Raw genomic sequence first — 13,438 nt, 5'->3', positions numbered from 1 at the left:
TGCCTCAGCTTGTGACTGAAATATTAAAGTTACTTTTGGGACTCTTTCTAGTTAGAGTAAGCTATTTAGAACTGAAGAAAATACAGTCTTTAAAACCAAATTTGTATTTCCTCTGCTCCTTATGGCAGAGTTTACATTAAAACACAGTACAGGTTACAAAGTCATCAAGAAGGATTGGTTTTGCCTTTGGGATGAGTCCAAACTGCTTAATAGAGCCGTAGAAATCTAAGATATATATGAAGGAATAAAATGAAAATGAGCGTTTTCTGTCATGTATAATGTAGTCAATGAAGTAATAAGCAAGGAATGCAGGACTCCACTATTTTTTAGTCCTTCTAAATTGTGGATAACTCTATTTACAATCAGATGTCATGATTGCAACAAAGAAATGTTAAAGCCAGTGAGTTTTTTCACTTCAGTTGCCTCTTAATCCAGGGAAGGTATTGTCTGTCCATCCAGCTTCTTGTACAACACTTGTATCCACTCCAGATGTCAGTACATGTATCAGAAATTGTGCTGTTAACTCAAAATAATTCTCAGATCTTCAAGCTGGAAGTTGCCTACATATGCATAATCCACAGATTTTGATTTTTCTTCACCCAAAGGGAGAAAGTTGTCCCAGTACTTTGGAGGAAAAATCTTCCAAAACTCCCTTCTGGAAGCTGTGTGGCCATTCTGTGGCCTCCTCCATCTGTGAGGAGGAAACTGGTGTGAGAGAAAGAGCTATAGGAAACTTGAAACTCTGATAACAAGGGAAATCTGCTGTTAATCCCAGTAATATTACATTTTCTTTATGGAGCATTTCTGTTGCCATATAGAAACAGCTGTTTTTTTAGAACATAACAAAATTTTCACCAACTTAAATTTTTACTCCCATCTTTGGTAGACAGTCAAATGTACACAATGCAATTGTATAAAAAAAAAAAAATGGAGTTGCTCCCCATAATTTCAGTTTCCCCTGCATTATGAAAAAAAAAAAAAAAAGGAAAAGAGAAAAAAAGAAAAAACACCACAGGTCAAGAAAGCTTAAGCTGGAAGGGAAGCCATTAAGTAGTTCAGCCTGAGTTTCCATGTTTTTAAATGTTATAAAATATCACCTATTCATCCACTTATTGAACACTCTTACTTACCTTTGATAAATGCATAATTTATGCATGGGTAAACAATCTTTCAGAATCATAACCAGCTTTCATCGGAAGTCATGTAGATAGTTTTGAAAATTTTGCTCAGAGTAGAAGAGTTTAAATACTTGCAGTGCATTTTTTTATTTCCTAGAAATCCGTAGAGAATAAAAGACGAATGAAAGAGATTGCTACAGTTGTATGTTAGAAAGGATACCTAGCTTATGATTATGACAAGACATTCACTAGGCCTTTTGTATGATGTTCCATAACATTACAACAGGTAATGTATTTTGTGCACCAACCTGGCAAGTTTAAACAACAACAGCAACACAGCCATACACAAAACAACCCAGCTTGTGAGAACAAAGTGGAGTTTCTTTCTTCGTTGTTGTAGCTGCAAATACTGTGGAGCATTATGTGAAGTCTCAAGTCCCGTTAGCAACTTTGTACAACTAAAATGTTAGGAGGAGATTTGGGATGTGAGCCCAGATTTCTAGAACATTTTTTATTACTGTGCTGGAGAAAGAAATACATTTAAGCTAGTGAATGTACAGAGGATACAGAGCTACAGGCCAAAGCTTAGTGGATTTTTGCCATGGCATTTATGCAATGCCTTCTGAAGTGATATAAGACTGGAATATATAATGTTCCTTCTCTAAAAGACGAACTTCAGCTCTCTCTGGCCGTGATCTAATATACAACCCTTGGTCTTGTGGAAAGTTGTGGATCTGGCATTTTTCAAGACATCTCCCTGGCTGGTCATTGCAAGGAAGAACCCACCTTCACTAATATATGAGGGAACAAACATATTTAGAACTGATGTTTGGAAACAAGGCCACCAACAAGGCTGTCCTTGGGGATTAAGAAGCTTCTTGCACTGCTCAGCCTGTATGACTACTGACTGCAGATGCTGATGGTGTTTAGTGGTATCAGTGAAGTCATATTTTACAAGGAATGCATCCTGCTTGAAAAAAAAATTATAAATTATTAGCTTTTTTTTTGGGGGGGGGTGGGTGTGAAAGGTATTAAGGTATTATTCACTGTAACTTTAGTGATATATGTATTCCTATCTCAGTGCTGTGACTGAACCAGTTTGTGACTCCATGTCACTGGGCAAAACCCAAATATATTCATCTTGCCCTAATACTTGTCCTGTTCGTGCACATATACACAGACACTTGCTTATAAAAGCTATGAAAGTCTGAGCCTGCTGCAGGCATATCCAGCCCAAGTCAGAGCTCACTCTCTTCTCTTGAAGTAGTACATTCAGGAAAGAACAGAGGGAACTTAGTCTTCAACACTTTGCACTGCAACTGAAAGAATATTATAAAGCAGCTTTATGCCAGTATTTGTTCCAGCTTGCTGTTAACCCTCTTTGTACTACATGAGAGCCACAGAACTCCTAAGGAACAGGTAAAGCTAGCCCATAGTTTATAAAAGGTAGATTAAGTTGTAAAATTGATTTATAATGAAAGGAATTTTGTCATCAGACCTGTACAATGTGATGATGAATTTTCTTTGTACTGTCCCGACTCTTTAAAATGAGCCTGGAGAAATAAATCTATGTTCTGTTAGAAAAGGGAGCTCTCCGGTGGACAAAATTTTGGTCTGCTGGATAAGTTATTTAATAACTAGCTTAAATACTGAACCGTATACAGTGTGCCCTGGCAGCATTGATGCTTTCCTTCAGGCTAGCTATACAGTCAGCAAATTTTAGACTTTGGCTATGCACAACAAGGAAGGACCCAAGTGTCATTGTCAGGCTTGCTTGTGTTCTCCTCTCTGATGTAATCGAATCCCTTGCTATTTTCAGGATTACAAAAGACACTGGCATATACCTTACTGCAGGCTTTCAGCTTTGTTCATCTCTTGGGTTGTGACTGCCTTCACCCATGTTTGTCCCCATGATAAAAAGCTTTCAAGGAAGGTTCTATCTACCCTTGCAGGACAGGGATTTTCAGGACTGTTTAAACAAGAATCCTTCCTTCTTCCTGCCAAATCATGCCCTTTTAAGCAAAACACATGCAGAAACACCCCTCTGACTCCTACACTGTTTTGTGAAAATCTAGCATTGTAGTTTTAGCTCTTAGATTCATCCTTGTATGCTTAATGTTGTGTTAATTAATTGTTCTTGCTTATAGTAAAATCAAATATCTGATTAATTGTAGCCAATGTGTGGAGTTTTATTGGCAGTTGTATATACTGTGGTACTGGTCTTCAGTTTAGAAAGCTTGCTTTTGGCCTTATCCAAACAGAAAAAACTTGGTGGAGAGATTCCGAGATGTTTAACAGTAGTTTGAATGAATTTAGAAAAATCTTCTTCAGAGTCAAGGATTGGCCTGAACATTCTGAAAAGTGTGAATTTTTTGCAGACGCTTAATAATGTGATGTGTTTTTTGACTTCCCATTTCAAATGCTAACATGTATTTTCTTGTTACTGTTTGAAGGTCAAATGGCTGGTGATCACACACGGCTGGAATTCCACAACATAGAAACAGGAATAATAACTGAACGGCGCTACCTGTCTTCTGTGCCTTCTAATTTCATTGGGCATCTGCAGAGCCTTACATTTAATGGCATGGCATACATTGATTTATGTAAAAATGGAGACATCGATTATTGTGAGCTAAATGCAAGATTTGGGTTCAGAAACATCATAGCAGACCCCGTAACCTTTAAAACAAAAGCAAGTTATGTTGCATTGGCCACGCTACAAGCATATACCTCTATGCACCTTTTTTTCCAGTTCAAAACAACCTCTCTGGATGGATTGATACTTTATAACAGCGGTGATGGAAATGACTTCATTGTGGTTGAATTAGTAAAAGGGTATGTATGGATGACTTTAATGATAAAAAGAGTCTAGACAAAGTATATAGTCAGGAGAAAGACATGGGAAAGTTTAGGATACAAATCTTTATCTGACTGGGTATATCTGATGGATGAATGTTTCCTCATGTTAAACTTCATATGAGTTTTTCTTTCAGATAAAGATAGATGCATGAAAAATATGAAATTAAATAATACGTATAACTTCTATAATATTTACCCCAAAGAAGCATTAGATGATAGCCTTCCTCTTGTTCTCTATGTATGTATGTACGTATGTGTTGGTACAAGGAATTCTCATCATTTTCCAGAAACTTGGGAGTTCATCTCAATTCATGTAAATGAACAGTGATTTCTCTGAATTGAGGTTGCTTGCCCATTTGACATTCAGTGTTATCTTCCTGTTTTATCAGGAAGATAACTTCCTGTTTTTCCTGTTCTACTGAGAAGTACAAGGAAATAGAAATATAAGACATATTAATTAATTAGTGCCCCCTTGATATGTAAAGAAAAGGAAACTTCCATTTTTTTCCTCTTTTCCCAGCTATTTACACTATGTGTTTGACTTGGGAAATGGTGCAAATCTCATCAAAGGAAGTTCTAATAAACCTCTGAATGACAACCAGTGGCATAATGTGATGATATCAAGGGATACCAACAATCTCCACACTGTAAAGATTGACACAAAAATCACAACACAGAGCACAGCAGGAGCCAGAAATTTAGATCTGAAAAGTAAGTACAGTAATTCCTGTATAAACTACAGTGAGGATCATTACAGAATAATAACCTGAACAAGTCATGCATGTATTGTAATACCAGATAAAATATTAAATTTGAAAATAATTTGTATTTTCACACAAGATGAAATTTTGTTAGCCTGACAATGCCAATTCAGTAGTAGTTCTGCACAGGTAGGTTCAACTTTAAATGTAGAAAATCTAATAACACAGAGTGGACAAATACCATACCAAAAGATGACTGAGGGAATGAAGGAGCTCTTAAAAACCTTGACTTTATGTGAACATAAGTTACGTAAGTGGCATGCAGAAACCGCAGCTCAAGCTGTACAATATAACTAAAAAGGCTTTGAAGAATTGATGACTTCTGTGTAAGAGGTTTTGGGAATATTTTGTCCTGGTTCCCATTGTTAATTATTCCACACAAAACTTACCTTTCATTGGGAAACTAAATATGATGCAGTATTTTTATATAATAAAATATGTGATAGGTAAAGCAATCTTACGTGGCAGTCCTCTAAAGAAATTGTCAGTTATAAATACAAGTTGCTCCATGTATTAAACTATATACTATATACATATACTCACTTAAATATCTATTGTAATTTCAATTGCAGGATGTGATAAACTGTTTTGTAGATTTAAAACTACATTTTATAGGTCCAGATAGATTCTTAAGTTCCATTTTGATAAACCAAACTCATATATGTATTTTAAAACAAGTAATAGTAATTAATTGTCAGGATGGGCTTCTGAAGAGCTCATTTCCATCAGAGGAAAACATAATTTTGAAATGATGTATAAGTATACTTTTTAAATACTGCCTACTTAATCAAACATAAGAAAAAACATTCTGGTCACATGAAAAAAAAATATATTTTAACATGCTTTATAAAAGTTCTTGTTAGGAAAACCAAAATTTTCTAACAGTCGAAGAAAATTTAATATTTCAAAAGCTGGAATGTTCAAAGTAGACATTAATATTCCATCAAGAGCTTGTTCCTTGCTGAATTTTCTTTTATCTACCTCTGAGTCACAGATAATGAGCTAACCTTAGTAATTATTCTGGATTTTTTGATATTTTACATGTTTGCTTCACTTGAAATTGCTATTAAGATTGTTAGGAAAACTGTATCTTGATATGTCATAGTCTTCAGTAAGAGCCTTTTTATCAGAAATGCTTGGTTATAAATTAAAGCTTTTTGGATGGCTCATGCTCCATTCTCAAAATTGTACTTGAAAATTGTGCCACGTTCTTTCTCATTTTTGCCTTCCTGTAAACATAGTCGATGTTTCTTGAGGCAGTGTGATACTTCAGAGAGATTTTTGATACTGTAGAGAAAGTGTACGCCTTATTTCTTCCCCATTTTTTGCAACGTTAAGTACTGTTTCTGTTTATACATATGCACTGTATTTTTTTCAGTATATTAATTAGACATAAGTGGAAAAAATAATCCTGATTAGAACTGATAAGTAAGGTACCACAGCCATTTTATTCTATATCTTTTTCAAACTGAAGTTATGTGTTGGTATGTTGCTTTGCTTTGCTTAAAAGTTTGTACAATGTGCTTAATAAAGACACTAGAGGGCACTGTTATTTCATGAAATGTGCTGCTTTGTGCCTTGCCTTCACAGAGCCAGCTCACCAGCTAGGATAACCTACAAAATCTGACATTCCTTTGTTTTCTTCACTTTGAAAATTCTACTTTTGCTTTACCCTTTTGAAGTAAAACTGTATTCATAGCTGGTGCATTTTCTAACCTTGAATTCCAGTTGAAAAAAAAAAACAACAACAAGAAAAAAAAAAACAAACTGAAGAGCATGAAAAAACACAGTGAGAATTGAAGTGAGGAAGGTGAATTGTATTAGATGCTGATTTCCTGTAATTCACCACCCAGGAAATACGGCTAGTAAAAGAATAACAAACCTGACATTTTCAAACAGTGATGTATAGTAAGCATCTTCCTCAAACTGGGCTAGCATACATAGGTCCTCAACCTCTGTCTTTTAATAGTGGTATGTTTCATTTTACTTTTTTAATGTATTCTATTATATTTTGTGCAGTCAGCTTCTTTAAATATGTCACAGCATTTATCATGAGAACTTTGGTTGTTTTTCTGGAGGGAGTTCAAACATGCATTTTAGCCAGCAGGCTAGAAAGGAGAAAAAATGCCTTTCATTATTGTTTCTTCTTCTTCTGCATTCAGTTGAAATGCTTTCCTGTAGCTTTTTCTTTTTTTCTATTTTATGTCATTTTTTCTTATGGTGACATATCTCTGTTATGCTGTAAACACTTACTCCATACACTTGACTTTACCAACAAGAGCAGACATTGTTAATTGATTGTCCTGTATTATTTTAGCACTAGCAACAAATAAAAATTAAAATTTTACTTCCTGCTAGTGATATCAATCATTCTGTTTAACTAAAGTTAGTATTAGGTGAAAAAAATATATATATATAAATGTGTACAGGCAATACAGAATATCTGCATCCTTTCTCAGTAATTGGAAAGTTACCAGATTTCAAATGCTGAAATCCAAGATAATCCTGGAAAGAATAATCACATAAATGCCGTATATATATATATATATACATATATATATATATACATATATACAGTGAATTCAGTGGAAAGACAGATTGTGTTGTAGAGCTTGCACAGGATGCCAGTTGTCTGGGAAAGCAGACAGTTGTCTTAAAAGCATGTGAGAAAATTTCCACTATACATTTCTTTCTGGGTGTGCGATTTGGCTATTTAACATACAAAGTCAATTATTACAGAGATGCGTTTCCTTCATAACATCTGACACAATTTCAGTGGACTGATCTTGAGTACTTGTGGAAACACATGCACTACATTCTCCAGCTTAATTACTGCAGTTATTTGATAGATAAATGATAAATTAGAGACAAATAAATAAAAGAGTGAAAATAGTTCTGTGTTTGGATTCCAAGAACCGTGTTGTTTTTCTGAGCAGAGAAAATTAGCAAAATGTACTCAGGTGCAGTTCCAGCAGATAACCCATGAAGACAAATGAGATTTAACAGGAAAGGCAATGCAGTTCAAGCTTGCCAACGTGCACTTACACAGCAAATTTGCTTTTATGTATTTCATGAACAGTTTACCTGTTCTGCTTTCAGTATAGCTTAACTGGTTAGTTTGGCTATTATTCAAGGTCTTCACAGAACAAAATAGTTGGGTGAAGGAAATTCTCCTCACTGTACTTTGATGTTGTGCTGTTACAGTCTAAATAGCCTGAAAGGGGCAAAAAAAGGCAAGTGAAGGTGGAATTTGACTCATGTTCTTGTTCCTCACTATTGCCAAATGAAAGTCATCTCCTTCATTCAGGCTATGTAGGTGTTACAACATTTGGAATGTCTCTTCTGTCTCCACACTTTCTTCCTGTGGTGTGGGAGACTGAAGTTTTGTCAATATATATTTATTTTTTTTTGGAAGACACACAAGCTGCTTTCAAGGAGCAGGAGGAACATCCTCAAGCATAACTTTGTATACCCTTACCTACTAGGGTTTAATCTTCATTTTGCTTCTCTCCTATACATATGGGCACCATTTTGAGATAGTAACTTTTCACCCACTTCATTTAAATTGCAAACATACAAAAACAAACAAGCAAGCAAGCAAGCAAGCAAACACAACAACTACAGAAATCTACCCTTAATGACTATCCCAGAGAAAATTCAGATATTTAAACATTTCATTTGTTTATAAGTTGGGATGAAAAGGTAAAATATTCCACACTTTTCTAGGAAATTTGTAGTTTCAGTACATCTGTATCCCATCCTATTCCAAACTTTTTAGCTATACTGTATCATCCAGGATGAACTGCAGTCATCTGAAGTCAGATTTTGGGCTATCTGTATTTTCTTTCAAAACAAAAATTACCATCACAGAAAATTCCTTCCCAACTCTACAGTTTTGGTTTGATTTTTACTGCCTGTACAGCATTTCATACATTTTTAAGACCTGCTTTTCTGAACTGGCATCCATACTTCCAACTTTTCACACTTTGTTATTCTCTTTCACATGGCTTTCCCAAATGTAATTTTTTCTAGCATCCATTTTAAACAATGTTATTTTTGTGCTACTGTATCACTGTATCCTCCCCCCCCATGCTATTCATATTACAACCTAAGTTAGAATCAACTTTATATTTAAAAATCCTTATATTTAAAAATCCTGTCTAGATCTATTGTTTTCTGTTTTACTTTACTTCTGTAGCCCTTCACTGACCTCCACCTTCCTCTATGCCTTTCTGAGATATGGCTGGTATTGCTATACAAATTTGCCTTTTCGTTTGACCTTTTGTCCAGTAATGTAAAAACAGCGTGTTCTGAAGCCTCTCAAAGGAAAGTAATCACATTAATTTCTGGTATAAACACAGTGGTTTCATAAACGCACTGAATTATATTTCCACATATGTAAAGACTCACTCAGCAGTTAATTCATCCTTAAAAACTTTTGATGTAATTTACTAAATTATCAATAGATCTATTAGGCTGGCTTATGCATTGATGATTGATAATAGTGATTTAATTCATTTGATGTTTCATTTGCCTGTCAAAGTAGGTTATTCAAGCCATGCAAAACTGAGCTAAATAAGTCTTGATCATAAAGCAGGTTTCTTATTCCAGTGACGGAATTTGAAATAATTTCAATTTTAGGTAATATTTGTCCCTATTGTTCTATATTGAGCCCATTCTTACTGTTGCTGCATTTTATGTTACTTTGTGTATTACAAGGCGTCTCTCAATGGCAATGGTTCTTCATATTTTTATTTACTAAGAAACAAAGCTTTATGAAAAAGCACAGAAAAGTATTTTATATATAAGCCCGAATTTTGTTAAATGAACAAATGAACTAAATGAACTAATACTAGTGCTTAAATTTCTCAAATAAGCATGCATGAGTTAATTGTAATGACCTTGCCAGTGGGCTGTGATCTCCTCATGTAGAAAAACATTCTGTTTCAAATACAAAATACCAAATACTGTCACCAGTAAATAGATCTTCCAAATGTGACTTGTTGGAATAGACAACAGTGAATACAGCTGCTGTCTTCCTGATAGTTTGAAAAAGCAGCCTCTGTACAGAGGGAAAAATATGGAGCTTAAAACTGAGAGCTGTTCTTTTAGACTTCCTGTGTTGCAAATATATACAGGCAGATTAACAATAGGTAATTGGACAACTTGGTCTAATGCAAATTCCTTTGTCTGCCTTTCTTTGGAACTTGTCATATCTTGCTTCAAAACAGCTATGCTCTCTACCAGGCTATGTAAATAATCTTGACAATTCTAAACTTTCAGAAATTGTATCCAAATTTCCAAGATTATAAAATTGGAAGAAATGAAAAATCTACTGCAGTACTTCTGGATTAAATAAATAACAATAATAATAATAATTATTATTAATAATAATAATAATAATACTCTAGTGTTTGTGATGAGTTCTGTGAGGTCAAAAGCGTTGCAGTAGTCTCTCAGCTTACCCCATGGTGAGAGAAACTTTTTGCTTTCTGCCACTTCTTCCTGTTTCTTACAAACATATATATATAGATTTGTCTATGTTCCTACAGCTGTTCAGCATGAATGTAATTACCATTGGTGGTTGTGGAGTTTCTTTCAAGCCATTCTGGAATATGGAGTAAAAGTTATGCTAAGGTTAATATAGGAAACACATAATCATAAAACATGCTTAAAAATCTAGATATTTATCTTAAATACATCCCACTGACAAAGTGGGAAGACACCTTTGTTATCTGCAAGTTGTAATCGGATCATGGTCTCAACTCAGATAAAATGATAATTTTGTCTGTCCCCCAGCTGCATTCACAGGTACTATACTGGGTCTCTCTGGGGCACATTTGTTGAATCCTAGTAAACTCCCTGCCCTAAACTTGTATTCAGAATGTGCTACCATAGGTATGGTATGGTCCCCATATATTTGGGAATTCTGGCCATTGTTGGAAAAAAAAAAAAAACAACACAAAACTGCCTCATGCAATATCCTCAGAGTCTGGAAGTAATTGTCTGGATCAAGAGGATGGTAATATATTTACCTCTGCAAACCTACCTTCAAAATGAGACCATATTTAACCTCTGTTGGCTTCCTTGTAGCTTTATGTGGAGAATCTTGCCTGAAGTAATAGCTAAGGGAAGAGTTTTGTAGATGCTGCTGATCCCTGAGGTCCAGGCTACCTGTTGGAAGGAAGAATCCTCCACTATTTTGAAAACAAACTCTGCCTAACAGCATGTGTTGGCTGTGGAAATAGAGAGTGAATAAATGATTTCAGAAAGATAATTGTAGGAAGGGAAATCCCAATACACTATGGCATGGAAATTCCCCCTCATTAAATTTATCTATTTTTCAGATGCATTCAATATACAAAAATGGTCAGAACAGGAAAGAAATGAAGGACATTTGATGTGCTTGAATGCCTCACCTTTCTACCACAGCCATCCCCTTCATATATGATGTAATTGATATAGCATCAGTTCTGTGGGAGATGGATTACCACGCACATTTATATGGCAATTAGATTTAATTATTTACTGTTTCACATGCATCACCAACTTTCCTCACAGTCCATTGGACAAGCAGACTGTTTCGGTTTTAAATCTGTTTAATCTTTTTTTCAGTCCCAGTGCCTTCCATCTAGTCTTTTGAAAAAGAAAATTAAAAAAAAAAAAAAAAAGGAGTGTGAGGGGGTAGAGATTGGGACAAAGCGAAATAAAGTGACTGGGAATCAGAATTGTTACTGTTGAGAAAATGCAAAATGTTTTTATGTAACTGTTTTGTGTTTGATATTACATGTAATTTGAGAAAGGGGGTGATGCTTTCTAGGGGAATGGTGGGTTTTAACGTGGAGAAGTTTGGGGAAATGTTCAGACATAATCATGTACCTTTTGTGTATCTGCTTTTGTCTATCAAAAACTCAGCTGCTAAGGACATTGATGCATTGTTGTTGCCCTCACCCTCCACCTCCACCTCTTTTCTATCGTACAGTTTTACTTACCTTTTATTTTTATTTGTTTTAAATCTGGCATGTTTGCATAAGAATTGAGCTAAATTAAATAGAACCAAAAAGCGTAATAGGAGTGAAAACTGAGCACTAGGAGCTGAAGTGCAGAAGTGCACGTCAGGCAGAGCCTGACATATGTAAAATAGTGTGCAACATAGCAAGAGCATGAGAAGAACTTTCTAGACAGATGCATAATCATACCAATTGTGGAAAATCTTAGATGCAGATATATGAACTGCATGATGCGATTGGGAGACTTGGAGAAGGGTAAAGCAGCAGGTCTATCTCCACTGTGGACTGCTGTAGAAATTAGTAACAAGAGAAAATTTTCTTGCTGCACCTACCAACTCCGCAAGCTCTTTCTTAGTCATCTGTCTAAGTCTTCACTGTCTTTTCTTCTGTGTGGACTGGGGGCCAGTACTACAATGGGTAAAAAGAATAAGCAATAGCAGCCAAGGAAGGAAGTATTTTCAAAGTTCAATTCTCTAGACAGATAACTACAGAATGTCCTATATGCCAATAGGGATGACTGAAAACAAACAAATAAACAAACAAACAGTGTTAGCATTTCAATGCTTGTGATTTCTCTTTTTTTTTTTTTTTTTTAATACCTTTAAAAAGGTATTCAGAAAAGATGCTGAAGGCAATGTAGAATTGGGCTGAAAAGATCAGATTCTCTTTTCCTTCCTGAATTAGAAACTTCCTAATCCATAAATTATTTCCTTACCTTTGCCTTGCTTGGTTATCAGTACAGGGACTGTGGAAGACAGAAGGAGCCACCTGTCACTTCATACAACTGCCTCTTGCCCAAAGCGTTTGAAAGGACAGATAACTCAGGAAAACCTGGGCTAGTAAACTAGCCACCCTTTCCCTTCTTTTATGAAAGAGAATCTAGAAGTGATAGAATTCATTATTCCAGTAGGAAAAATATTTGAAAAGTCTACTTTTCTTCAAAAACAAAACAAAAATAAAACATAAAAACAAAATGAACAAAAAACACGTCAAAAGAAAAGGAATTCGGCCACAAATCAATACTGAAACTACTGAATGGACTCAATGAGTGAATAGGTAGACATAAAGCACTAAGCTTACATGTTCATGTCTTCCTTCAAATGCCTTGCAAGTGGTAGACAAAATTCAGTAATGCTTGGTTCTAGCACCAAACAGTCCTGTGAATGTGCAGCAAGTGCTCTCTACTGTAAAGGGAGATGTGAAAAGCCATATGCTGGAGCGTATGTTCTGCAGAAGCTGTGTGGATGTATCATCTAAGTCTATGTCAACTGTCCTTCAGTTTATAACTTGGGTTATGATCACAGCAGGCTTTTTTATTTATTCATAAAAGAACAGTTATAGTTCATCAACTTGTTTTAATTTTTAAAACTTTTTTTTTAATATGGAACCAAAAGTGAACATTTAGTGATCAAAAATGAAAATGATGAGAGACTCTAAAATCACCACTCACCTGCTGTTTAGAATATGCATTTATTCTGTGCAAGGCCTGAGGTTCAAATCTTTGTCCTCATTCACACCAGGACGGTTGAACCTGGCTTTCCAGCTCTGGCATTCGTAGTGCTCCAAGCCTTTAGACAGTGTGTGATAGTCCATTATAGTCCTTCTTTTTTTTTTTTTCCTAGTCAGATAATCTGTTCTGAACATAAAAATCCTTTCTAATTTTATTAGACCTTTTTCAATAGTGGTAAGT

General features: G+C 35.2%; 1 protein-coding gene across 32 annotated transcripts in view; it reads left to right on the top strand.

The window, feature by feature from the left end:
- NRXN1 (neurexin 1) overlaps window positions 1-13,438 on the top strand; it is a 725,995-nt gene that overhangs the window by 340,348 nt on the left and 372,209 nt on the right. For all 32 annotated transcript variants that reach the window (XM_083831654.1, XM_083831643.1, XM_083831651.1 and 29 more), the window contains 2 exons: window positions 3,572-3,953; window positions 4,498-4,688. In XM_083831654.1, the coding sequence (XP_083687780.1) occupies window positions 3,572-3,953; window positions 4,498-4,688 (573 nt within the window). The remainder of the gene's footprint in view (window positions 1-3,571; window positions 3,954-4,497; window positions 4,689-13,438) is intronic.

This window comes from Anser anser, assembly GCF_964211835.1.
Source record: "Anser anser genome assembly, chromosome: 3".
Taxonomy (NCBI): Eukaryota; Metazoa; Chordata; class Aves; order Anseriformes; family Anatidae; genus Anser; species Anser anser.
The sequence above is the reverse complement of the archived record's forward strand: the minus strand, read 5'-3'. Positions and strand labels throughout refer to the sequence as shown.